The 27,221-nt window shown below is 45.2% G+C and overlaps 5 protein-coding genes across 11 annotated transcripts; 1 reads left to right on the top strand and 4 right to left on the bottom strand.

Annotated features, from left to right (window-relative positions):
* Positions 1 to 1,320: 1,320 nt before the first annotated feature.
* Positions 1,321 to 13,885, bottom strand: LOC117147826. Of its 3 annotated transcripts, none has more exons than XM_033314884.1 (6): positions 13,642 to 13,885; positions 6,377 to 7,068; positions 4,208 to 4,806; positions 3,689 to 4,148; positions 3,223 to 3,622; positions 1,321 to 3,163 (listed from the first exon to the last, which is right to left on the bottom strand). In XM_033314884.1, exons 2-6 carry the CDS (start codon positions 6,429 to 6,431, stop codon positions 1,675 to 1,677), a joined length of 3,003 nt encoding a protein of 1,000 aa, XP_033170775.1. In that variant the 5' UTR covers positions 6,432 to 7,068; positions 13,642 to 13,885; the 3' UTR covers positions 1,321 to 1,674. The 3 variants fall into 3 exon arrangements, with proteins under 3 accessions (XP_033170775.1, XP_033170774.1, XP_033170776.1); XM_033314883.1 differs by having other exon boundaries at positions 6,377 to 7,025; XM_033314885.1 differs by having other exon boundaries at positions 6,377 to 7,025; positions 13,696 to 13,885.
* A 763-nt stretch (positions 13,886 to 14,648) lies between these two features.
* On the bottom strand, positions 14,649 to 17,693 carry LOC117147690 (vacuolar protein sorting-associated protein 4B). The gene is made up of 5 exons (XM_033314677.1): positions 17,531 to 17,693; positions 16,650 to 16,789; positions 15,695 to 16,556; positions 15,351 to 15,579; positions 14,649 to 15,281 (listed from the first exon to the last, which is right to left on the bottom strand). Exons 2-5 carry the CDS (start codon positions 16,783 to 16,785, stop codon positions 15,180 to 15,182), a joined length of 1,329 nt encoding a protein of 442 aa, XP_033170568.1. The 5' UTR covers positions 16,786 to 16,789; positions 17,531 to 17,693; the 3' UTR covers positions 14,649 to 15,179.
* Positions 17,694 to 18,078: 385 nt separating this feature from the next.
* LOC117147054 (mitochondrial fission process protein 1) lies at positions 18,079 to 19,360 on the top strand. The gene is made up of 3 exons (XM_033313808.1): positions 18,079 to 18,448; positions 18,514 to 18,739; positions 19,052 to 19,360. The coding sequence occupies exons 1-3, from the start codon at positions 18,343 to 18,345 to the stop codon at positions 19,212 to 19,214; spliced, it is 495 nt and encodes a 164-aa protein (XP_033169699.1). The 5' UTR covers positions 18,079 to 18,342; the 3' UTR covers positions 19,215 to 19,360.
* Positions 19,361 to 25,710, bottom strand: LOC117147053 (glutathione synthetase). 5 transcript variants are annotated; one of them, XM_033313803.1, is made up of 8 exons: positions 25,423 to 25,709; positions 25,065 to 25,282; positions 24,523 to 24,735; positions 23,255 to 23,613; positions 20,729 to 20,771; positions 20,345 to 20,583; positions 19,890 to 20,274; positions 19,361 to 19,813 (listed from the first exon to the last, which is right to left on the bottom strand). In XM_033313803.1, exons 2-8 carry the CDS (start codon positions 25,221 to 25,223, stop codon positions 19,511 to 19,513), a joined length of 1,701 nt encoding a protein of 566 aa, XP_033169694.1. In that variant the 5' UTR covers positions 25,224 to 25,282; positions 25,423 to 25,709; the 3' UTR covers positions 19,361 to 19,510. The 5 variants fall into 5 exon arrangements, with proteins under 5 accessions (XP_033169694.1, XP_033169696.1, XP_033169695.1 ...); XM_033313805.1 differs by lacking the exon at positions 23,255 to 23,613 and adding an exon at positions 21,277 to 21,410 and having other exon boundaries at positions 25,423 to 25,708; XM_033313804.1 differs by having other exon boundaries at positions 25,349 to 25,430.
* Positions 25,711 to 25,845: 135 nt separating this feature from the next.
* Positions 25,846 to 27,077, bottom strand: LOC117147317 (fibrinogen-like protein 1). The gene is made up of 2 exons (XM_033314167.1): positions 26,105 to 27,077; positions 25,846 to 26,045 (listed from the first exon to the last, which is right to left on the bottom strand). Exons 1-2 carry the CDS (start codon positions 27,037 to 27,039, stop codon positions 25,904 to 25,906), a joined length of 1,077 nt encoding a protein of 358 aa, XP_033170058.1. The 5' UTR covers positions 27,040 to 27,077; the 3' UTR covers positions 25,846 to 25,903.
* Positions 27,078 to 27,221: the final 144 nt, after the last annotated feature.

The raw sequence follows: 27,221 nt of genomic DNA, 5'->3' as shown, positions 1-27,221 counted from the left end.
AAGTGCAACACTACCAAACAAAAATATATATTTAGCTCAAGCATGCGAAATACAACAATAAAAGTAAATGCAAGTAAAGATGATAACTATGCCTAGATAATACCACACAACCACACACAGAGAGCAACGTATTAGGCCCAGATCAAGTAGGAGGCAGGATATATAGCAGATATATGTATGTAGGAGGCATATGGGATATAGGATGCGAGCAGCGGATAGAAGGGATAAGAGTTAGCATTACGAATGCGGTAGTCACTCCATGTAAATTATGCGTACAACAATAATAACAACAATTAAAAACCAATAGCAGCAAGAACAGAGATGGGCATATGGAAAAACTACTTATGAATTAATGCTAAACAAATTTACATATTAAACGTATACATAAATAACACTTAAGTAAATCAAATTATAACAGAATGAACGCCGCAACAATTATAAAAAGTATATGTATATATATATATGTATATAATATATATATACATGTATATATATGTTGTTAAGATTCTAAAATGAAATGTTTTATAAATAGTTAAACCAAAAACAAAAGAAAACCAAAATGATTATTATACATTAAATACGAGAGAAAACGAAACCAAAACAAACCAAACCAGAAAAAGATAAAGATAAAAACACACAGCTAGGAAGCAAAACAAAGGCAAACAGACACAGAACAAACACACAAGGAGAAACAACACCAAAACCACAAGCAGCAAACAAACAAGAGAACAAACAAATGAACAAGGCCAGCAAGCACAAAAATCTACCATTTGACTTTCGATAAATTTAAAAGCAATGGTTGAAATGCTAAATCCAAGCCAAGGTGGCGAAAACCATAAATCAATTTTTACAATCATTGTAAATTGAAACCAACCAAATTGGATCTCAAATCAAAGCAGCTTACAAAACGAACAAATTTAAGTGAATAATAACAAAAATATATGAAAAAGAAACAAGCCACACACATGCTCAAGCATACACACACACACCTACACAGACAGAGGCAGACACACGTTACTTTATGAACATAAAACAAATTAAATGGAAAGTATATAAAATAAATTATGCTAAAAGGAAAATTAAAAGAGCGCGTTTCATTTTGAATTTCAGTAAGCAAGCAGTGCCTCACTATTGTGAACCGTTGACAGCGTTGCTAGCAGCAAGCAGTTGATCGCTGTTAGTTTCAGCACTTTACAGTGCTCCTTAACAGAAAATGTGCAGTCATTTCGTTTACACTTTAAAATTAATATTTATTTAAAAGAAAAGGTATGCACATGTATGTTGATACCCACTTAAGAAGGCAATGAAACCCCGAAGAAATTGAAATGCAACCATTATATTCTGGTATCTTAAGGTCGAGACCCTCGACAATAGGCTTTATCTTACCAACTAAATTTCTCACATTTAAATTCTTACATTCAATATCTTATTCTACGATGCAACATCCCACGATTTGAAATTCCATTTCATTGTCTATGTACCTTTGCTTGCTCGTTCGAATATTTACAGTGTGAGGAGGAGGATGGGTGTAATGCGAATGAGTGATCCGGATTGGGATTTGGATCGAAATGGGATGGGGTTTCTGGAGCCGTGCCATAGCCACGATCTGGTGTGCATATCACAAAGTGTTCATCCCCGATGGCGGGACAGCTTAGCCAGCTGCATGTCTGAATATCAGGGAATTAGCTTTGGTGATCTGCCACGCCTTCTGGCCCTTGATACGGAAACGGAACCGGAAACGGCAGCGGATGCCAGCGGAGCGGAAACGGCAGCGGAGGTGGAAAATGCAGCTGCTGTCTTCGGCTTATAGGTGGGCAGATCGATGAATACGGGTCTATATTCCGGTGCCTCGGGTCGCATGGACCGCGACTCCGACTGCAGCACATTGGTGTAGTAGTTGACCTCGTTTCGCTGCTCCCGCTGTCCCTCCCGCTGCTCATCCGAACCACCTTCGCCATCCTCCAGGCCGTGGGATCGCGCTCGCACGAGTCGTAGGAGGTTTCTCTGCTGCACTGACGAACGGCGCGAGGCCTTCTGCGATCGCCTCCTGGCATTCGAACTGGTGTTTAGGAAGGCCGACTCCTCGTAGCGTGGAATATAGCGTGGCTTGCGCGATTCCCCCGGACGCACTGGCTCCCGATCGTGGGGCGTCACATTGAAGCCGAAGAAGCGCGGCGCCTGCACGGATATGAGCGGTAGAAGGGTCTCCCGAGCATACCGCTCCGCCCGCTGAAGCAGTTCGCCCAGTCGGAATGGCAGCAGCTGGACGGTTTGCGGTTCATCCGGATCCGGAGATCGTCCGGTGCCCACCTGAGCCATCGTCTTGGCGGGCAGGCGGGAAGAGCCCGCCACTGCAGACGTAATGGCCCCCAATGTTGTGACCATGCCAGCAGCCAACTCACTTTCAGACAAATCCAGATCCTTGCCCTGCTTAACACGCGGTGTGGTGGCCTTCAGAACGGGTTCCACAATCTCCGGACTGTCGGTAGTGGCATAATCCTGTAGATTTCGCCCCCTATTCACCGCCAGGCGTCTATCCTTGAGCACCGGCTCAAAGATCTCGCCGGCAATCGAGTCTGAGAGACTGCGACTGGACTCCGCGGCTTCAGCAGTCTCGTTATCCAGCGAGTTGCCCACCAAGATCGGCTGCCACGGCAGCTCGTCGCCCTGATCCAGGGGGTACGTCTGATTGCGTGCCAACTTGAAGCTGGTGCCCAAATTGAAGATGTCCTTGCGCTGCTTGGCGCTCTCCACGCCATCCACCGATGCCGCCAAGCCGGATTCCTGGACACTGGAATCGGGCACATCGGTGGGCACTGCCACCGTGGGATTGCCCGCGTGCTGTGCAGGTGGTGCAGCCGGTGGTTGGGTGGTGTACGCCCCATAGTCCTCCTGGTTGTCCAGCTCACAGTTGCCCGCCTGAAGGCGCAGACGCACCGGACTGCCGCTGCTCAGTTTCGTGGAGGGGCGACACAAGGAGTGACTGCGGCCAAAGCTGTCCGTCAGCACCACCTTGTCGATGTCCCAATGCGGCAGGCCCTTGCTCAACCACCCGCTGTACGACTTGTAGTGCAGGCTCAGTGTGGTGGGGAATCCCAGTGCCGGATGCGGCACAATGATCTTGGACACTATGTCGCCGGCGAAGAACTCCGCATCGTCTTTCCTGCAGGTGAATTATGTTAGGAACAGGTAATTTGACTTATTGATCACCCTCATACTCACTCGGATATCTCGAAGGTCTCGTTGAGACCACCATCTCCCTCGAGGATCGCCTCCAAGCGACCTATGGTGCGCAGTGGCAGATCGTTGAAGGAGTTGAAGATCTGAAGTTGGAACTGGTGTGCACAGAAGGGTTCCTCCTCGCGGGTGAGCAGGTACAGCTGACCCCTGCCCGTGGAACGATCGGCATAGTAGCCCATGTTGCCGCACCTGGGCACACCCTCGGCCAGATCTTCATCATCCTGGGCGCAGGGAAAGCATCTGCCCTTGAGGAAATCATCGTAATTCCCGCAGGGGAAGGCGGGGAACAGACAACGTGGCGCCACCGAGTCGATGAAGAACTTGTAGGCTCGTCTGTGGTTGCACAAGGAACGACCCTCCTCATCCTCTGCCGCCTGGGCAGCTGTAGAAGATTAGGTAACTTAGTCAGCTAAGTTTATATAGAATATATTTGAGCAAATATACTTACACCATATGAAATCGGTGACAGCGCCTACGAAAAGATTCGAGCAGCCGGTTTGCACTCGCCCACCATTGGGATAATAGTCCACGTGGCCCATCGGTTGCCAGGAGCCCAGTCCGCCCAGGATCAGATTCTCGCCATTCGAGTGGATGACGTCCACGAACTCCGCATCGCTGCTGTCCAGTCGCACCTTCGGATGCTGGGCCTCAAAGAGTGGACCCGCCGGATCCAGACCTGTGATCCGCGACAGCCCCGGCAGCTCAGCTCCGGCAAATCCGGATACGTGAGCCCCTAAGCTGAATCCAATGACATGGGTGCGCATCAGGTCGAGACCCTTGTGCTGCTGCAGATTCCTGAGCAGCATGGCCAGCTGCTTGCCCACCAAACGGGTGTTGGCCGCAGCTCTTACGTAGTTCGGGAAGGTGGCTCCATTCTCCCAGTCCACGCAGATAACAATGCAGTCCTCCTGCAAATGGGCAAGTGTTATTAAGAAGAAGGACACTGTGAACATGGTGCGCCACTTACCACCGCCATCAGAGCTGTTTTCATCTCGTAGATCCACACATGCGGACAGGCCGAACCGAAGCCATGGACAATAACCCGCACGGACAGCTCATCGAATCCCTCGAGGTCATCGATTGATGGTGTGGGCTTCTTTTGCCCGCCACCAGGACGCTCGGTCGTGAACGTGGTGGCGTTCACGGCGGACATGGAACTTGGGGCCGAGGCGACCGATGACCTGCCACTGGTTCCCTCGGGTGAACTGGTGCTGACCTCCGTCTCCCGCTTGCCACGAAAGGCATTGGTCATGTTCAGAAAGGACAGCTCCATCAGCGGACGATCGGAACGCTGGCGTGTGGAGTAGAAGTAGAACTTGGTGTTGATCTCCTCCGGCGACGAGGGCAGCATCTCCAGATAGGCAAACGGGCCGGAGTCCTCGAAGCAGCCCAGTTCCCCATAGCAGACCCGTTTCACTGCCCTCCGTGAGCGGTGACCACGACGCACTCGCTCCCGCTGGCGCTCCTCGTGCTCCATTAACTGATCATGGACCGCCTGCGATAGTTCCGCAAAATGGGCGGGCGAGGGCGCGGTGGGCACAGTTCTGGCCACTTCCTGGGCGATGGCTATAAGTAACCAGACAAAAGGCAGGCAAATGCGAATCAATAGTATATTGCAATGCAATCAATACCGTAAGTACTGCTATGTGCAAGCACGTTCGTCGCCGTGTACATTAGATTTATATTCGAGTTGGGCGTTTCCAAGTTTGTCACAGCTCCTCCCGTGCTGTTTATATTTTGAAAACCCATCAATCGGTTAAGCCTTGCACCAAAACAGCTAAATTATCGTGCTCTTCTTGGTCTTACTCTTCATTGTTTTGGGTAGTATCTAAAATTTCTTCAGGTTTCATAACTAGTTAAGCCCTTTAAGTTCATATGTACGTGCTGTTTCCTGCTATGGCAATTAATTTCCCAAGCCGATAATGTGGTGACAACTACTTAAAATTTCTTTCCAATGACAACGCGTGAATTATTTTAATTTTAATTTTCCGTCTTACGTTTCCACTCGAAACGATTCGTTTTGATTCGAATCGAATCGAAACGAAACGCACGCCACGCGGATGACATAACTACGCTGTTCGTGTGTGAGTTTATATGATGGATCGCAGAAGCGTGATTGCGTTTTTAAAATTCCTAAATACCAAACACCTTTAAAGCCGAATCTAAAAGGTATTAACAAGCACTGAGCCCAAAATTGTCAACACGCGTCGAGCTTCTAGGGCCCAGAAAAGGAAATGGGGAAATACTACTGAATAGCACTTAAGGCGACTATAAAATATACAAATTAAAAAATCGAATAGCGATGCACAGATAAAATAACTGCATAGAATCGGAATCTATACACCTACATTTATTTTTTTTTAAACCTGTAAAATATAAACGTATATATGAAAAGCTTAAGTTTCTGTTTTCACTGGGAATTTCTGCCTAGGATCTACACATAAACTGCAAACTTTCTATGTGCAGCAGATCTTAGTAGAGAAATCAAATGCCAGATCCTCAGATCTTCAAGCCATGGCTCTGCTCAAGGGTAAACTAATCTTGGCCGCACTTGGCTTTATTGGTTTTACCTTCACAATGCAGACAATCAGACACTTGTAAGCATGGAAACTACACAGATAAAAAAAGCTTCAATTAAATACAAATAAATCTAAAGTAAATTAACACATTGTCAAAGAAATTGGAACGCGCGTTTAATCTATCATATTATACAACTCATGTAACAAAACTTCTTATTCTTGATAGTCTTCCAAAACACAGAAACTATTATTTTAAGGATATCTACTACAACTACTAATGATTAGCCGGATTCATGTGCTAACTAGTTGTAACTGACCCATATAGGCCATCATTTTTGCTGGTGTAACCACCGCATAAGCACACATATGTATCCCCCTTGAAAATCCGCCCTCTGGACCATTGTGCAATCATCGCATTGTAGTGGCTCGTTAAACATCTTCTCAATTGACACAATCACCGCACCGCCCACATAAGTGTACAGCTATAAATACATATACAATGTATGTGCGGAGACACTTGTTAAAAGCAAACGCAAGTCGAGCACTAAGTAAATTAGTTAACGCTTCGCGCCGCCGACTGGCAATTAGTTAATGGAGCCCACAGGGCGTATACTCACCATTTCCCGTGTGGCACATGAGCACCGCCAAAATGATGCAGCTGGCACTTAGCATGCTGATTTCTTTCGCAGTTGTCCAGCTGTTCTGAAACGATCTTCATTGATTGAATTCCACAAGATGTGCTGTCTCCTTGGTTATCTCGCTGTCTGAATGGAATTGCAGTGCCCAGTTGTGGATGGCGGTTGTCTCAATGGTGTTATGCGTCTCTTTCGCTTTGGTAATAGCAAAATATACAATAAACAAATTCACTTTCACTTATTTGTGAACCTGCCGGGCGACAACGGCAGAAAACCAAAGCCAAAGCGAAGACGATGTGGATATAGACGTGGTTGTGCAGTCGTGACTATAACTATGACTACAAGTTCGAGTGTCTGACTCACTGACTGACTTAGCCAAAAGGCAGACGCCGCCGACACCGACACTGTCGCCAAACTCCACTGGGATCGGGTATCGAGTGTAGAGTATCGAGTATGGAGTATGGAGTATGGAGTATCGAGTACCGAGTATCGGACCCCTTCGAGTCCACTGGTCCACTGTCCAGGTTTCAGGTTGCCACTTTGGCTTTCTCCGAGAAGGGAGAGCAGCTCCAATTTGCGACGAGCGGCATTGACTGATTGATGGCCTGATTGATGGCTGGCGATCAGTCGCCTGCAATCAGAAGAGTCAAACTCATGTACTTTAAACGTTTTCGCTACACACAGAGAAAAATAAGGAAAAATCTTGTTTAACAAACAGCCTATAATTATAATCCTAAACAAGTATTGTTTTAAAATTTAACTATAATGTATGTTCATAGGTAGAGTGTGCAAATCAGTCAAATACTTTATTTTAAAGGAAGTCGTAAGCCTATGTTCTATTAATACTTGAATAATTAGATACTATAAGGTATGTAATGCTTCCTAATTAAATGCTGGCATATTTATTTTAGTTTTTACATGGTTATGTAAATTCCATTCATTTTGGTATGCAAGCCAGCGCGTTTGTGGCCAATTGGGCTGATTTTGTTTCGCTCCGTGTGGCCATTGGCCATTGTATAATAGGCCGGTTGCAGTGGCGCCCGAACAGGATGTTGCGCATGTGCGACCGTCTCGTGTCGCTTGCAACTCGCATCTTGCATCTTGCAGCTTGCAACTTGCAACTTGCATCTTGTGCGCGCGACATCTAGTCCATTGACCTTACACTTGACTGCCGACCGATTCTGGCCGCTAAATCCCGCCGGACCGCTTTTTTGGCCGAATCACACATTTGGGTCAACAGGCAGACAAAGCCAACATTCAAGAGTCGAGTGCCGTCGCTGTTTGTTGACTTTTGGCTAATTTACTCGGCCCCGAATTGCAAGAGGAGTGGATGGAGGTGTGACTCAGGCAAAGAGCCAAAAAGATGTGACAAACGAAAGTGAAAACCTTTGGCCATAAAAACAACAAACTGGAACTGAAACTGAAACCGACACTGAATATGTATCTGTATCTGCATCTGTATCTGAAGCGGAATCAGAAACGAAAAAATCACAAAAACTTAAACTGTTTCCCCTATCGATTAACAAATGCGGTCTTCAATCAACAACATTTCACTTTCGTTTGGCGACCAACGTGATCTATCAATTAGCATCTAAAGACCAAAGATTGTGTAACATTTACAAAAAGATTATTTGGTCAGATACTCGAAACTCGGGAAATTGCCCGCCCACGAAATATTTTGTCATCGGTGAAGCAGACAGCGAATGCACCTGTTACAGTGCAATGGATAATTTCGAAAGAATTTGGCAAAGACTGACGTTTGCCATAGATTGTCCAACCTTTTATTAACCTAAATTGGCTTTTTTGCAGGTTGATAAACCATAAAGAATAATGGCGAACGTTTAAAATGTTAATACAAATGTATATTCTCGATTAGTCGTCTGTTTTTCTACGAACCACAAACATAAAAGATTATTATGCTTAAATGATGATTCAGATATTTCCAGGAAATCCATTAAAATTAAAAAAATGAAAAATGCAAAAGTATGTTAATAAGAGCACAAATATTTCAAAACAGCAAAGCAATCCAAAGATACATATTTGCAATAAAGAAAATGTTTTAGCAGGAAATACTGATGCTTTGATTATGGAAATTGAATCATTCTGTTTCGCTTCTAATTAGTTTGATCAAGATCAAAGCCACTTCAATTACTCTAAAACTGTACAAGTGATGCAGGTTAATTTGTGAAAATGTATGACATTAAAGAAAGCTTTTCTTCGAGCTGGTCGCATCCTGCTAATAACGATTTCCTCAACTTTCCGTGACTGCCACCGATCACCCCAATAAACCGAGCCCAAGCGATTCCAACGGATGCCAGCCAGCACATAATTATCATTAAATTGCGCGATGGTATGGGGCATTTTGGGCCCTTTGTTCGCTTCGGATCGTGTGAACATTCAAAGCTGATGGGTTCGTCGAAAAGCGAAATTAAAAGACGAGTACCGTTAAAGAATAGAAAGACCGTCGTGTTGACAGGTGAAGTTTCTGAGAAAGCGGAGACAAACGTCAGCATCAGCTCGAATATCGCCAACAAAATGGAAAGTAACGCACAAAATAATGCTTCTAAGGCGACTTTCGCATGGGCTCCATCAGATGTTGATTTTTATGCGACTTTGCCAGTATATATATATGTATATATATATGTATAGCTGGTGGTGCTGCGGCCAACGCTTCCACTTTCAAATAGATTAACCCAATTTGGCGGCTCCGACGCTTTCCGCTGCTCATTTTCGCGTTTGGCGGCTAATTCAGCTCATTACGAAGAACGAACCCCTGTGATATCTGCACACGGAGAAAAGATTTGAGTACTTAAAATCACAAACTCAGAATGCATAACAAAAATTGTTTAAATATATAAAATATAGCAGTTGATTGCTAATAGCAGTCTCTTTATTTTGATTTAAGTTGTGAGCCTTGTTTATGCACACCTTTCCTTTTTTTCCGTGTGTAGGTCCCATTTGAATGGAAAAAAGTGAGACGAACTGAGAACTGGCTGGGAAAGTCTGCAAATCGATTGGGAAAACCGAACCGTGCCAAAGAAAAGTGCAGTTTGTAGCCGGCTGGCGGGGGAATCGGTGTTTCTTCTGTATTTTCTACCTCATGACCGACCGTCCATCCGGCGGAATGTCTCATTAAACTCTGGACGTGAGCCAAACGAATGGCGGACAATGGAAATGGCCACTCGGCATTGCCAAATGCCAGACGGCGAGAAACGGAAAAAAAAATAAAACGCAAAAAAAACGCAACTTAAAACAAAACTAAAAACAAAGCTAAAAACAATAATACCTATGCAATGTTGTCTTCGCCTTGTGTCTTTGTGCAATCGAAGTTCGCATGAAGCCATTTGATTGATTTGTCAAGCCAAAGAAATAAAGACGGTCGATACAAGCCGATGAAAAACCATGCGAGTCTTGGCGCAATAGTTATAACTTTTATTATCATTACTCTATGCTCGCCAAGCCCAGACGGTAAATGCCATGCCAAGAAATCGAACAGATTATGAAGAAATCCAGAGTGATTTATAGGTTCCCGGTTTAATTTTGCAAACTACTTTGGTCGTTAAAGCTGCAAAGCTGACTTAACATTCTGACTAGGCTTTCAAACTTGGCCAATTTATTTATATTTCCTAAAATGTTATTTTCAATTAGTTGTTTGAAAACCAACAAGCTACAAAAAAAAGATAATCAATTACGGGGAATTATTACACTTGGGTAACCAAGTCGAGGGTATTCCTGTCTCGCTTAACAATATTTCAAATTTTCAAATCGAAATGCCACTTGCCAAACGAAAGACTTAGGCAACGAACTTGCCACCGATGGCTGACGCCTGATTGCAATCGCCAGAAACAAGCGCTACATTAAAATGAAGTAAGGAAAACCCAAAAACCAAAAATACACATATAAATTTCCTTAGCCAATTTTCGCATGGCAGCGTTAAAATAGTTTCCTGTTTGTTACGACGGACCCAGCGACTTCAAAAAAACAAAAAGGGAGGAAGCCGATCCGATTCAAGTCGACAGCCAAGAGCTGGGGCAAGAAAATATAACGAAAACCAGCAATGCATAAAGTTTCCGCTCGCGTCTTTGGGGATTTTCAACCCAATGTGGGCAGTGCACTGCAAGAAACTAGCACAGCAGCGAAATAATAATAAAATGTTATACAAATTATTTATGATCAGCTATAAAATCGAACCTTTACAAATATCGCAATAGCATACAACAAAAAGTGAATCAGCATTTTGAATCTGTTATTAGAGGAACAACTTTGTAAAGTGTAGTTATTGTTTTGCTATATTGCTCGTGAATCTGCAGCAAAGGAGGTCAGCTTTTGGGCTAGATTTTTTTCCAATGTACCTTTTCATAGCTGCTGCAGGCAATTAGTGGCGCCCATTTGTGGTCGTTTTCGAGGTGCTTTTTATGCCTCCCGAGGCACAGAACTCTTTTGTGGGGCCACGCAACTCTCATTGGCGATGCAGAACAGTTGGCTTATAAACAATAAGCAATACTCCATAAATCAACTGGTTGCAAGCCAAAAAAAACTAGCACAATTACATGCATGCAATGTACATTGTACCCGGGTGACACAGTTTTCGGGAACACAGTATGCTCCGAACCCGAATACCAGTGCTGACTCTTTTGTCATTTCCCGGCGACAGCATCAAGTTGCCAGTTATGGTTCATGGAACGGGTTGACCTAATCAGGCACTGCCATATCATTTCTAGTCTTATGAAACTTTCTGGCCCAGTTATCCAACGACAATGAGATGAATAGCAAAGAAAAGCAGAGAGAACCGCCAGAATTTATTCACTAGACGAGAAAAGGGTCAGGTATATACTACATACATACCTACAAAATCAAATTTAGCTAATTTAGAAACATATATAGAGTGTCTAAAGCACGCTTGCAACATATATAATATGAGGGAATATATTAGGAATCATACACTCGCATGCATCTTAAACCCGGTATCTCCGTGCAGATCTTTCCCAGAATCTCAGCCGGAAAATCCAAAACTCTGACTTATCTTTGGCTTTCCACTCACACGACCAGCGTAATGACAGCCACAATTAACACACCATATTTAATATAATTATTCTGTTTAATTGTGTGCCACGCTCCGCTTTGTCAAGAACAAAAGAAATTTAATTTGCTTGCGCTGCTTTTTTATGGTCTCCTTTCCAGGCAATTATACATTTCATTGCTGTGAACTTTTGTTAATAGGCAAGTTAAAATGTGCAATATATAACAACAGGCGTATTGAAGTTTAAAGCCGAAATTGTTGTAAGTTATTTAGACAAGGGTAAATACACTTAACGCAGCTATTATCCAACAAATTATGCTTGAATCACTCGAGGAAATTTTCCAGCGTTTAGCAGACATAATGCCCATTTGCATTTAATAATATGCGTGGTAAACGACCTTGTTCCTCGGGCAAATCGATCCAATCAACAACCGACAATCAAGTGGAGTTGATTGTTCGCGGGGTCTTCAATCCGTCTGTTTAAACTTCAAATGCAATTTCAAATAAAGAAATAGTTGCAGTTTCTCGATTTGAACTTCAGGTATTAAGTGTGGTTATTCCTTAATTGATTTTAGCCCTTTCCATTTGTCTTCGATACACTTTGGAGTTGAATCTTTGTCTGCCAGTTCAATGTGATAAAAACCACTTAGCTAAATTTGCATAATAAAACATCAGTTAGTGAAGCAAAATGGCATATGATTAAAATCGAAACTACCTCATTATGTGCACAATTTTCTTGCGGTGCAATGTGCCACTGAATTGACCAAATACAAATTTGTAAGCCAAATTAATATAATTCATTGCTGTTGGCCAGCATTGGCATTGATGGAATTTTATGCACTTTAATTGTGGAGCGCGCACCACAGATCTTAGTCATAAATTTTAAGTTGGCAGTTTTGCTTGGAACTCAACTTTAAACTGTATGATTTGACTTTTGTTTGTTGGCTCTTGGAGTTTTTTTTTATTTTTGTTTTTTTTTCTTTGAGTTGTTGCTGGCGGCGACAATTCGTGTCAATGTCAGCATGATTTTTAGTTTTTTCTGATCCACGAGGGTGGTGGGGCGAGGGGCCGGGGGGCGGGGGGAGGTCAGGTGTTGATGTTAATGCGTCTGCAAACAAGTTTAATCGAATAATGCATAATATGCACCTGGTGGCCAGAAGAAAAACCAAACCGAACTGAACAAACTGGATGCAAGCAGTGCAGCGCGAGAAGTGCAAGCAGTGGAACACTGGAAGAAAACTGCTAGTTTTCTAGTGGCACACGATGATGATGAAAGGCACTTCATGCGCATAACTCAGTCAGTTGGACACACACATTTAAGCCGCAAGAAATATGCATTTCTGAAATAGTTTCGCAAAACGGCGACTGACACAAAAACAGTAGCCGAAAACACAAAGTGAAGCACGCAAAAAAAAGAAACAAATGGTTAAAACAATGCGAATGTGGGGGAAAAAACAGAGTCACCAGCAACAACAGCAACCTTACCAATAATATCAACACCGAAAATAACAACAAATCAAGTGAGTTCGGCTGCTGTGCGGCTTCAACTCGACTTCTTCTTCATTTCGCTCATTTAAGACCCGGCTCACGGTTTTCACCTGAAGCGCGTGAAAGTTGCGCTTCGCCGGGGCAGCAGCAGCAGCAGCAGCAGCCGCAGCAGCAGCAGCAGCCCATGTGCACTGGGAGAAACGCCTACCCACTTTGGTTGACCCTCCTAACAGCGCTTCTTTAAGTTCACTAAATGATACTAGCATCCGCAGCTACACTGCTTGCAGTATCTGAAATTTATCTAAATATATTTTAATACTATTTAATTATTAAAATATTACTGATTTAGAAGCTTAAAGCAACATATATCACAGAAGATAGAATTATTATATTTTAGTAACACTTTAAAATGCTTATTTAATGAAAATGTTTTTTTACTTGGTTAAAAAATAATAAATTTTACTTAACAAAATCCACACAGTTATAAACCAACTTCAAACTCAATTCTTGTTTAAAAATAAAATTAAAAAATTCCGCTACTTATTGACATTATTTTATATCGTAATTAATATTGAATATTTTCCTTTGTGCACCTCAGACCGCACTTAAAAAAAATAGCTCAAATAAGGTGTGTAGAGTAAGGGCCGGGCCCATGAGCCAGGTAATTAATGCACCTTGGAAAAACTAAAGCCACTTGCACACCAAACGCAAACAAAAACAAATCACAACAAATACGCACTTCTTTTCGTATCTGGGCTCTATCACGCTTTTCACAAAGTTGCGCAAAACCAACCGAGAAACGTTGTTGCCGTGTATCTGTATCTTTTCGGCTTGTATCTTTGGCCTCATGCAGCGCAGACGACGGCGCTGCACTCACGTAACGGAACTGCCGATGTGCGGGCGAAATATAGCGAAAACCTATAGCGGACCGATCGTACAATTTTCAAACCTCTAGCCTTTGCGGCCGAAGATCAACTGAAACTCTGGCTCAAAGCCCGGCTCAAAACTCACGATCCGAAGGCGAAAATCCAGCGATCCGAAGGCGAAGTCGAAGAGCCGAAGACCACAATCACTGCTCGGCTGCATTCGGCAGCGCACAGTGGAGCTAATGGGCAAAATTTGCCAGCTTACAATGGAAATAATATAATTCAAATTGAAAACTACGTTCAAAATCTCTCAAATATTATTCATCAACCTAATAAAAAGAACGCTATCAAATAAAGATAGTTACATTTTTATAGCATTTATTTTCGATGCACTTAAATGGTGACAAATTGTTAAAAACTATTTTAAGGGAAAAATATTTAAAAAAAAAAAACATAAAGAACCGATGCAAAGGAAGAGCAGTCACACAGAAATTCAATTTTTGTGTTATAAAAATATTTAAACTATGTAATCTGTAGGTTTCTGAAGTTTGCTCCATACAAATAGGTAAAATAGGCCCACTGTGCGCCGCTCGCCATATGCCCGATATCTGGCCGATCGGCCAGGAACGAGCGCACATATGCTGGTGGGCTGGAAAGATCTTATCGCACTTGCCATGTGGGTCAGCCGGCTGAGACTCACGCATTCTTTGCTCCACTTTAAGACGGAAAGTGCCGCTGGTACTCTCTGCGCTCAGTTTCTCCATTCCGTCCACCGGCCACCCACCCACATTGGTGGCTCACATTGAAATGGGGTCACTTGCCGCGGCGGGGATTCCCCGCGACGATTCCGCTTGCAATTGGCATTCCCGGGACGTCGTTATACATAGTATACAATTTTCGCTTTTATTTCTGGTACGTTACAAGTTAAATAGGTTTGCTCGACTGCGCTTAAACTCCTCCAACTGCTCCTGCTCCTTCTGCTTCTCCAGCTCCAGCTCCTCCGCTGATTGCTGCTGCTCTGATCAGGTGTCCGTGGCAAGTCCGAGTGGCAAATATTGCGCAAGCGCGGCGGACACTCATATTACATTCGGTTTCTGTGTCGGTTTCATTTTCAGGCTGGATGTCGGGTTTCTTCCATCGCTTAACATTAAGAGTACAAAAATACATTGACTTTGTGATTACAACAATCCACAGATCCACCCGCTTCACGCTCACTGCATGTCCTTCATCTCCGTAGCAATCGAACGACAAATTTGAATTACATTTTAACCATATATCGTATGTATACATTATATATATATAAAATAAAAAAATGTTTAAGGAGAGCCAGAAGTAAACGTGTTTAAATTTATGCAATAGGCAACAATTAGAATTAGCTGGTGGTGCTGACGATTTCTGGCGGGGATCGTGTCTAGCCCTCCTGCCCAAAGTCCTCTGTGAATTTGCGCAGCTTCTTCAGATCGTCTTCGTTGACAGTGGGTTTCGTGCGGGACAAGGACTTCAGCATGTCGCGCTGGATGGAGAAGTTTAAGAAAGATTATAGGCACTGCGAAAAAAGGTTGATAGCTAAGAGATGCCGTACCATGGTCACGGGCGGTTCGAAGAGCTTGTCGCTGGGCACATCCATCCAGTTCATCTCGACGGCGCCCTGGTCGCCGGGCGAGCACGGAACCAGCAAATCGTTGACAATCTCCTCGTGGTTGGTGGGACTCGGACCGGATACCCGCTTGAAATGCGTGGCGGTCTGCACTTTCCTCACGGGTTCCATCAGCGCATCGCGCACCACGATTGATATATCCGCGCCGGAGTAGCTGCAAAACGGAAAATCAGTCACTTAGTCACTTAAATATGCTTACATATAAATTGTATAAGCAATGTATCATTTTTGTGTGATAGTGAATCAATTAGGTTATAAAGTGCATTTACCCCTCGGTTTTGCCGGCCAACTCCTTGAGATCCTGCTCGGTGAGCACGTGCGTGGTGTTGCCCAGATGGATCTTGAACATGACGAGACGGGCATGCGCCTCCGGCAGCGGAATGTAGATGCGCTTCTCGAATCGACGCCGAATGGCCGAGTCGAGGACCCACGGTATGTTTGTGGCGCCGAGGACGAGAATGCCATCGGTGTCATTGCCCACGCCCTGCATCTGCACCAGAAACTCGGTCTTGATGCGCCGCACGCTGTCGTTCTCGTTGTCCGATCTCGCCGAGCACATCGAATCGATCTCGTCAATGAAGATAATGGAGGGCTTGTGCTGGCGGGCCAGTTCGAAGAGATTCTTGACCAGCTTCTCGGACTCGCCCAGCCACTTGGACATCAGATCCGAACTGGACACCGAGAAGAATGTGGAGCGATTGGCCTCCGTGGCGACGGCCTTGGCTAGATACGATTTACCGGTACCGGGCGGGCCGAACAGCAGGATGCCCTTCCAAGGAATCCGCTTGCCGGTGAAAAGCTGCGGGAATTTGATCGGCAGGATAACGGCCTCCTTCAGCGCCTCTTTGGCGGCATCCAGGCCAGCGACATCGGACCACTGAACCTTTGGCTTCTCTATGACAATGGCGTCCTCCAGCTTGCTCTGCAGCTTCTTCTTCTCGGGATCGTCGCCGTCCTCGTCGTCGCTGTCGCTCTTTTTGTCCTTGTCGTCCTTGGCGCTGGATTCGCCGCCCTCCTTGATCGGTTTCTTTTTGCCCTTCTTCAGGTACTCCTTCAGCTTCTCGGCCCGGTCCAAATACTGCAGGCACTTGGCCCGTATCGAGTCCTTTGCCTTCTCGCCCTGCGCCTCATCTGCTCGTTAAATAGTAATTTGATAGTTAGTAGTACCCTTGCTTTTACTCAGTGAGTATAAGTACACCCTAGATGCACTTACGCACTACTTACATTTGATGGTGTGCAGGAAGTACTCCACGCCGTGCTCATACAGACGCAGTGCCTCCGCGTAGTTCTTATTTCGATCCTCCTCGGTGGCCTTAGTCACCAGATCGATGGCTTTCTGTAGTGTTGTTCCGGCTGCCATGGTTCTAAAAGTTACAAACGTTCACACATCGTTATTTCAACTGGCATTTTAATGGGAGGAACTATCCACTAAGGCTTAACGTGTACTACTTTTTCGAATATGGATTGTAATCTTAATTTAAGTTTTAATTTCCGCTTTCTAATCAAATCTGCTCCGCTTAGAGTTAAGTTCCCATATTTTAAAGCTTTATTTAAATACTTTACTACACAGAGAAGTTAAGATGCACAATTATGTGGACAAATCGATTTGTGCAATATGGAGCATAATGTATAGAATAAAGTTAAAATAAAGTTATTAAACAGGTTCTAAAATCATAGTTACAATATCGATTTATGCAAAATCAACTGCATCTTATCCTAGCTTTGTTTATATCTTTAGATTGCTTTACACTCACTATCCAAATCGATTCTATAACTCATATGGAATGCCCAACTTCCCGAGCATAATGATTCCATAGAATTTGGATATAATTCGGGTTGTAATAGCCCCTCCCCTTGGGAATCTATCATCTCGGCGTAAGTTTCGCTGGCCAGGCCGTTGACGATGGTTACCCAATGGATCCTTGGCGGAGTGGTAACTCCCATCTTGCTGTTCAGTGTCCTTCGGTGACGCAGTTCGCGAGCAAAATCGAATTTCTGGGCATGACTAATGCCCGAATACAGCGGCATTGACAAAAACACAAGTAGCCAACTTTTTGCGGGGCGGCTGCGGAGGGGTTGGCGGGTCAGTTCCGGCAATTACTCACATTTATGCTGGCTGACTTGCTCCTGGTATCCCGGCAAGCGTCACTGGCTAACTCGCTGGCTAACTCGACAGGTGTTAAACAAAAGGAAAACTTAACTATTTTGTTGGAATTCCAACGCGAATGACGACGTCTTGTTTTTTTTTATTTGTCAGTGTGACCACAGCACGGGCTGGGCCTTAAATCGCGGTGCAGCTGCAATGGTCACACATGGAAAGATGAAGTCAATTGGCGCGCTTTTTGAAAATGTAGCCAAAATGCAGCTTTTTTCTCTTATAAAATCACATTCGTGAAAGTAATAAAAAGGAATGTTTGTATGACAATTTGTTAGCATTACATTATTTCGTTTCAAAAATGTCGGCACTCATATGTTATATGATTAAATGTATAGCAAGCGATATCAAACGGCTTTAGCTCATCAAAAAAAAAAACAAATATAACGCTAATATTTCTGATAAAGAAATAAATAATAAATTCCTATAAAATGTAATCGCCATAAATAGCTGATTCTAGCGTTTTTTCCACCAGCTCGGCCAATCGATAACAATAATACATTATCGAAACGCGCAATTAAAATATTTATATAAACAGTTTGTTTTTAAGTCTTCAATTTATAGGCAGTTAGGCGCTTTAATCATTTTATTTAAAGCGATATTTAAAGCGATTTTAATAGATTTTCAGGAAACCCAGTTGCCAGCTGATTTTGCGTCAGTGGGAGCTGATCATCTTGTCATATTACCCAATTACTCGAAAATCAAAATAGCAATAGAACTTCTGCCATTCCAAAATAGAAATAAAAAAAATCGGTAAAGACAATGTCGGAGGATAAACAGTTCATCCGCCGGGAAAAGGACACCAAGAAAACCTCCACGGCTTTGAAGGAGGTGGACATCTACCGGGACACCTTCATTCGCTATATGGGTAAGTGTTCCTCCCAATCTGTTTAGATCCATCGAAATATGAGTTTAATTATCCCGGATTTGCAGGCTACAGCAACGAGATTGGCGAGTCCTTCCGTCCGCTGGTGCCCAAGTCTCTGGTAGCCGCATCCTACGGCATGGCCATCGGATACGTTTGCACGGACACCTTTGACAAGGCACTGCGCCTCCAAATGGATGGCGCTTCCTCCAGAGAAGTGGTCGTCAAGGGCGGCGACGTCTTCTGCTGGCAGATGTTGGCCTCCGTTGCCATTCCCGGCCTGGTCATCAATAGGTGCGTTCATCCCTTGCCAGATAATTGCCCAAAAACGTAGACTCAATGGTTGTATTTACATAGTTGGAAGTATGAAATGAGGCATCTTGAGGGTTCCCTTTTTCCATTAGTTGCATAATACTTATCTTATATAAGTAAGCATAGTATCAATTTTTTCTATTGAATGCATACGTAGTAGAATGACATGTGCAATGTTGCAAAAACAGGTTTATTGTATTGGTAGTAGACGGTGAAGTCATCGTTCCCTCCAAGATCATAAAGCATATTGAGTTGGATCCTCATAATAAGCAATACTCATTTATATCGTTTTAGGATCACCTGGGCCACCAAAACACTGCTGAGCAAAGCGCCTATGCCCGTGCTGAAGACGGTGCCCACCCTGGTGGGCCTGGCCAGCATACCGCTTATCATCCATCCCATCGACAGCATGGTGGACCGCCTGATGGACGCCACCTACCGCAAGACGGTGCGGTAGTGAACGCTGCCTGGGATGTGCCCAGCATCTGGCCTACTCCAAATCAACTCCCATTCTACTCCACGGTGATAGTTCTTAGATACTAAGAGTTTACATGAAATGTAGCAAAGCTTTAGCCCCAAATCCAGTTTGCATATTGACAAGGATTTCTAGTTTTACGTTTTGTTTATTGACATTGGGACGGGGGAAAAATAGTGCAAAAAATGTACAATTCGCTTTACAAAAATAATCATGTATACAAGACTGAGGCAACAGGTGGAATGCCGGCGTTCGAAGCCTTTATCTCATAAAGGATCCTACTTCTGCTCATCCTCGTCATCGCTGTCGATCAGATATGGACTGTCCAGGGCGCCCAGACCGGCTGCCACGCCTCCTTCGTTGGCGGTTGAGAGCTTTGTGCGCAGCATGTGTCCCGCCTGGTAGTTGTGCACAATGTGCTCCGCATCTCCGATCACCACACCGAAGATGCCCAGCTCGGAGACCATGTCCACGATCTGGGGCGGCATATCGCCACCGGGCCGCACCATATAGCCCTTGGTCAGTGGCGGATGAATCAGGTCCATCAGAATCCATGCGGAGCGCTCCACTCGTGACATGCGCTGATTGATAAAAGAAGAAGGATTTGTTACAAAACTGTTCACAATTCAAATAAATCATCAGAGTGGAATCGCTTACCTTTAGCGCATCGGGAATATCCACGCCGTAGACGTTATTTCCACCTCCCTCGCGCTGCGGCTTCAGCACGAATCTCTCTGGAGTGCGCAGCGCCATCTCGTAGCTGGCATTGCCTGCCTCGTTGTCGTCCAGCGAGTAGAGACCCGTGAAGATCTTGCCCACCGCCTTGATCTCCTCCGGATCGTTGATGAAACGCTCGAGCACCGCCGGCTGGGCCAGTGCCTGCTGCACCTTCTTGGTGCCCGCCAGATGGTAGTGAATGGAGGGGCACTTGATGGCCAGCGAGGTCTCCATCAGGTAGCGGGCATCCCACTCCGCCTGCGAGTGATAGTGTCCGGGCTCGTAGCCAGCTCGGAAGTAGATGACAGCCACCTCTTGGGATCCCCTGTGGTGCGGCAAGCGGGTGAGTTGAGCACATAGTTCAATGCTGTATGTAGGTATTAATGTGCACTTACAGGAGCAGCTCCTTGGACTGACCCAGTTTGCCCTCCCGATGCACCTCGGTGAGGGTGCGGCGCAGCACCTTGATGTGCGGGTATGTCTCGCGAATGTAGAACTCGTGGAATCGCTGGTCGCAGATGTTGTACGACACATCCTCGATGATGAACAGGATCACGGCCTGCGGCTTCGCATAGATGTCCCACGCCTTCACCATGCCATTGCAGAGTCCGGCCAGGGCATTGTTATCCGGCATCTGTAGCGGGATTACAAACATATCATGTAAGTTGTCTGTTACTCATGGTTATTGTACAGGAAACACAGAGCATATAAATTATATATGATTACATGTTTATATAGATTTTAGATAAAGATTATACATCTTAGTTTAAGATACTCACATTGTGCAGCTTATCTGCATGTCCCAGCTCGCTGAGTACGAATCTGCGCGGACGAAAGAGACGGGTGGTGCCGGAACAGAAAGAGACAGACATTAGCATAATTCCGCAGTCTCTCAGCGACCAACAACAGCAACAAACAACAACAAATGTTCGGGTGGATTTGGGGGTCAAATGGGTGTTAATTACTGAGACCAAAACCTCTCAAATGGGCGGATATACGTATGTTTGTGGTTAGGGAAAGTGTGGAAGTGGGGTTACGTGTGAATGCCAGCAATGTGAAGCTACAGCGTGTGGAAAGAGACGGATAGAGCCATAACCAATCAAACTGCATGCAGAAAGAGACAAGAAACGATAGAGATGGCACCTCTTAAGGTGGATAAGTGATCGGTGAGAAGGAGAAGGATTTGGATGGAAGGATAAAAGGTCAGGTGTAGTGTGATTTTGCTTTAGGTGTGTGCATTGTGCATTCGTGCGTTTAATAAACAGATATATGAGAGAGATAGATATATATATATGTAGAAAGAGATAGAGAGAAGAGCGCTTAATACTTCTGCTGCGGCACCAATTGGGTGGCTATGCCAGCGAAACTGGAGGCCACCGTGTTGATCTCGACCTGCTTTATCGCACAGCCCTCGGACACGTGTGCCATATAGTCGGATCGCAACAGACCGATGCTATATGCCTGCAATTATGATCGTTATACAAGATATATATACATTAGGTGCGTCCCTTAAAGATTAGCTGCTTAGCCGGTAGAGCGAATTAATATATCTAGGTATGGTTTACGATCCTCGTCCGTATGTAGGATGAGGCAGGTGCGGATTTTTAAATATATATTCAAAAAGAGAGAGACAGAGAGAGAGGCGAGAAATGGTGCAAGATGGGTACAGTGAAACGATGCATCTCCCAATGGTATTAACTCCAAAAACAATAATTTTTAGGGCTAAGCTATGAAAGTCTCCAAATATTTCGCCACAAACGCCGCCAGTTTCAAATTGTTTAAATATATATTTCCGATATCAGTTTATTTGAATGAAATAATAATACCAATACCTATTTTCCATTTCATCACAAGTATGTAACTAAGCATGACGAAGTAGTAACAAGTTTGTAGCCCACTTTCAGCTGGTAATTTTACTAAATAATAAGCATGCTCTGATCTAATCTGTTTATAATTATGTTTACGTCACCATGGCTGGCAATTAAACAAACAGACAAACAGCTGAAAACTCAAAACGTGCGTGCAAGTGTTTTGAGTTCAGGCATTTCATAAAAGTGGAGAACAAGTAATCTCGGTTATTCGAGGCTTGAATTCGTAAAAAATTGATCGGCTTCGTGACCACATTTTGCACCCACAAATGCACTTATTGGGCCCGTTATCGCCCTCGCCTCGACTTTAAATCAACAATTACCAGGCGTATCTATATCAGCGTGTCCGTATCCCTATCTGTGACCCTATCTGCAGTACAGCTGTGGGCCCTCCATGTGGGGGGCTTCGTCTACAACGTATGACCAAAATGCGGCCTTGAGTTTAATATCTATAAAAGTAAAAACTACATTTGTTGTTTCAAACATTTAACTGCAAAGTTCAACCTCCAGAAACTTCCTGGCTTTTAATTAGCGCCTTTTGCTGATTACAAATGACAAATTGATGTGATGTATCATCCAAAAACTTTATCAGATCTTGTGAAATCGCTATCTCTAAATCTTCTAGAAAGATATATACATACATTGCATATGCTTTGGCTAACCCCTGACCTATACGCCCCATAAGTCTGTACGATAAGTTGGTAGAGTAAGCGACAGCAGAACGGACAATCACTGACGGAAGTGGAGATTATTAGGCGGGTTAGATGCTACGGTTGGGTCGGAAGGAGCAGGTGGCGGGTGGCAGGTGCCAGGATGCAGGAGCAGAGCAGGCAGGCAGGAGGCAACTAGCGACAGGCAGCGTCAGCAAATGAAAACTCTAGGCAACAATCTCGAGGAGCAACGTTTGTAGCTATGGTTAATCATAAATACATTTCTAAGGAACAGCGGAACAAAATCAACTTCAACTAAAGTACAAAGGACTTTACAAAGCAACACACACAAAAGCACACACTACGAGATTTGATTTAAATATTTCACATATTTTAAATAGCTTATTTCAGTCGAAATATCGGAATATACAATGGCACTTCTTGTTGCAAACTTAACTCAATGTTCACAGAATGTTCTCTACGTTACTTCGTTTTAATTCCGATCTATCTTTAACTATAGTGCTCTTTCTTTTCAGATACGAAAGATTCTTTCGATTGACAAAGTTAAGGACTCAAATATAGGTTGAAACTTGATTCGGCTATCGAAAAGAGTTAGTGTGTGATTTTGTGCGGTTAGGCGGAGGATGCAAGCGATGCAGGAATGCAAAAATGCGATGAGATGAGTGACGTGTCATGGGGGGAATACGGGGTTTTTTGGGGGAAGTGTTGCTGATGATGGCGTGGTGCGGAGTTGCACTGATGGATGCACTGTGCGCGTGAACAGCACCTTTGTATGGTTTTACTTGCTGGTCCCAAGTGGCCAAAGCCCGATGCTATCGTATTGATCTCGACTTGCTTCCAGCAGCAGTAAGCGGACTGGGCGCCGGTCGCCCTCCGTTCCGGCTCTTTGGTGGCCCGGCTCAGCTGGACCTCCCTGTGCTCCTTCTGCTCCTCCTTCTCCTTGCTGCCCGTGCCAGCGGCAGTTCCGACTCCTGCAGCTCCGACAGCTCCAGCTATTTGCCCCACAGCAGCGCCCGCATCCTGACCACCATCCTCACCAGCCGCCGTTCGCAGCGCCCGTGGCGACAGCTCGGGACAGGCGGACTCCAGCATCAGATCGCTGCGCAGCATCCCCAGCGATGTTTTCTTTGATTCAAAATCATTTTTCGTAGCACAGCGATGCAATGAGTGACGGATAATGGAGCAACAGATTGCGTTTGAGATCGAGAGTTTGTACAATTGCGTGGTTAGGTTTTAAGTTTTTGAAGGAGTGGTGACGAGAAAAGCACAGATCGTGAACTAAATTTTGCACAGAGAGCAAATATCGCAACTAAACTTGATATTGGGTGATGAAAATGTAAAAACAAAGGTATTTACACTGAAAATCATTGGCAAAATCAACAAGTTTAAAAAGAGCAATAGTTTAATTGATTCTAACATTCTTCAATGCTTCAATTGAGACTTCGATAAGATTCGAGACAAGATTGAATAGTAATAAAGTAAAAATAGCGCTGGCAAAGTTATATTTAATAAACCCTATCAGTTACCGGGCCAATAACTATTCAAATTATAAAACTGTCACCTTTCTGATAGGATCTACAAAGATTAAGCTTCTTGCGACGTGAAAAAGTTCAACGGATTCGCCTCTGTGCTGGTTTCGTTAGGGGAAATGCATGTAAATCAAAGTAGGAGGAGCAATGGCAAAGTTCTAGCATTATGGGGGTCAGGGATGGGCTGTCCTACGTCGATTTACAAGCCAACGATAAGGAGCTGTGAGTCCAGGATGCTCGCATAAATCACGCGAGATTAGCGACTACAGCCGACTTCTAGGCTTTGACTGCGGCTATGGCTATGGCCGGGCGATTTATGGAGTGGCGATTAGATTGCGACCGCGGGTGGAGGGGCCCAATAAATTCTAGCGAGTAACCCACTGGCTGCCTGTAGATGTGCTCCCTCCCGATGGGGATGAGGTGGATACGTTGGCGGGTGATACGATGGTGGTGTGCAGAGGGCGGAGGATCGGAGATGGGTGGACGCCAGCTGACGGAATCTCACCTGGGTGAATCCGTGCGCCAGCACCTTGCGGTAGATGTTAAACAGATTGGCCGTGAACTCATCCACTTTGATCGTCTCCGCCAGCGTCGTCGTGATGAACTCCTCGTCGTGGGCCACATTGTGCATCAGCCGATTGATGATCGGCTGCAGGGCCACCGCCTTTTCGAACTCCTTGCGCGGAAACGAGGAAGGCACCAGGACGAAGGGGGCGAACTGGAAAATGAAAATGTTTAGTATCCTGGCAAACTTCAGCTCAAAAACACGCCAGCTTGGAGCTCGATTGAATGCTATTGTGTGGCTTATATCGTCACATTGCTAATCTTTCTCTACCGTGAATAAAATGGAAAACAAACTCGAGCGTCCAATCACATTTGGCATTACACATCATTTAAAAGTAACTGAACTCGATAAGGGATATGTAAAAGTAGTTCAACTTGATGCAGAATGAATGTTGTTCCATTGAAATTAGCTTCTTGAGCGGAAGCTAGCCACCTTAGCATGGATTCGAGCCCTCGCTAGCGAGTCCCCACTGTACCACCCACATTCAGTGAGTCCGGACTGAAGGCCGTCTTCGATCGCATCGCGGCGCCGTGCATGATGGCGTAGTCCTTGGCCTTGGCCGTCACCTCCAGTAGCTCGTCCTCCGCCAGCGGCAAGCGGATGCAGTTGCGCAGCACGGGCGTATTGGCGTCGCTGGACATGATCGTTCTGCTTGGGGCGGTCTGCTGCTGGTATCTGGGATCTGGGGCGTCAGCTGCGTCTGTAAGAGGCAGAGTTTCTTAGTTGTTAGTTGTTCGCTTATGCCGCACTATCCGCGGTATCTCACGGGGTCTGCTCGCCGGAACTGCTCGCTGGGCACTGAGCACTGAGCACTGCGACGACTGTCTACTGCCTACTCACCACTGCTGGTACCGCTGGAAGCTCTAGAGTCTAGAAAATCTGGAACTGCGGCGCTCTTATCTCTGCGCTCTCAAGGGGCGATTGTTGTGGCTGCGCCGCTGGTTTCCTGGGTAACGCTGCTGGTGCTCCTCCTGTTCCACCGGTTGCACTGTCAATGTGGAAACCGTCAAACGGCTGGGGATTGGAGTTGTCAGTTTACAATTCGCCCAAAAGCCCTTAAACGAAAATATAAGAATGTTTTCCAATGCCCAGTATTTTTGGCCGAGTTTCTGCAGTGTGCACACAGTGGGATGGGCAGGAAATACCAGCCGGCGATGTGCCGCAATATGCCAGATTATGGCATCAAAAAATACCAGGGAAATACGCTGCGAGAAAATTGTAGCAAGTGCCCGTTATTCAATCAATTTAAATTGAAAGTAATGATTACAAACTGTACAATCAATCGTATATTTGTGCCATTTTCTTATTATTAATATTATTTCTAATTTATTCGCGGCCTTATCATCATCTCCACGAAGGTGAGCGAGTAGGTCCAATCGTTGTTGTGCCAGGAGCCCCACATGATGCCATTGGTTTTTCCATTCTGCGAGCGCCCCTCCTTGTAGAACTTGCCATTGAGCATGCTGCAGTTACTCCGCCGATTAGTATTACATATACACATGTCTGTAATGGGCGTACTTACCTCTTGGCGCAGTCGTAGTACCACCAGCCACCATATTCGTCGGCGGCACAGTTTAACCGATAGGCATCGTTGTCCCTGTCGTTGGTGGTGAACTTTTGGCGCTCATGTGGCCGCAGGGAATCGCCGGCTGTGCCGTTGTAGCGGCCCAGCGACTTCAGCTCATAGGACTCACTCTCGCCGCCGAGTTCGAAGTCGTCGTAGTGGGCGTGGCTGGTGGTGCCGTCAATCTTGCCCAGCTTAATGTACAGTTCGTGGCTTCGTTGCCGCGTCATGTGATGCACTTTCTCCAGGCCGATGAAAAACTCTCCTCTCACGCGCCCGAATCCATCCTTGTAGTCCTTCCAACCGCGATCGAAGTTCTCGGAGCCATCGTAGCGTTTCTGTATGGTCAACCAGCCGTTGGAGCTGCAGGGAGCCTCGAATGCTGCCAATCCACGGATCTTCAGCTTATAGATGCCACCTTTGCCGTCGGTGGGACACGTGTCCTGGCGGCTGCACTGCGACAAGAGTTCGTCGCTCAAGTGCTTGATCTTTGCCGCGCACAATCGTATTTGTATGTCCTTGCTTTTGATCTCGTCCTGGGCAGACAGCCACTCACTTCGAAGGACTTTCATGTTCTTGGCCAAAACGTTGAGCCTGGCACTTTGGTCCTTGATCTGGCCGGCTTGCAGCAGGAGCAGCTCGTCCTTGTGGCCGATGCGCGCCTGCAGCTCCTTGATGGTTTCCGACATGGCCTGGACCTGGTTCTTCAGCTCCTCGCTGGAGTTCACCTTGGCGAAACGATCGAGTATGGGTCTCCAAACCCAAATGCGGTGCGCACTGCACGGATTGTCCACATTTTGATCGGAGGACCTCTGCGGATCCTTGGCCAAGGATGTGGATATCGAAAGCGAAAGAATCAGGATGAGGCATGCGGTTTCCATTATCCTGAACATGCGAACTGCGCCAGTTGCTGCGCCGAAGTAAACTGATTTTTTATGCGCTAATGAATATTTATAAGCACTTGATGTGCCCATCAAATTTGTAATAACGTGTTGCTTTAGAGTCTTGGGCATTTTAAGCCGCGAGTTTAAGTGTCCACCTAAAATCCGCACAGTGGAAGAAAAGGGCTTGACTT

The sequence above is a fragment of the Drosophila mauritiana genome, chromosome X (genome assembly GCF_004382145.1).
Source record: "Drosophila mauritiana strain mau12 chromosome X, ASM438214v1, whole genome shotgun sequence".
NCBI classification, from domain to species: Eukaryota; Metazoa; Arthropoda; class Insecta; order Diptera; family Drosophilidae; genus Drosophila; species Drosophila mauritiana.
The sequence above is the reverse complement of the archived record's forward strand: the minus strand, read 5'-3'. Positions and strand labels throughout refer to the sequence as shown.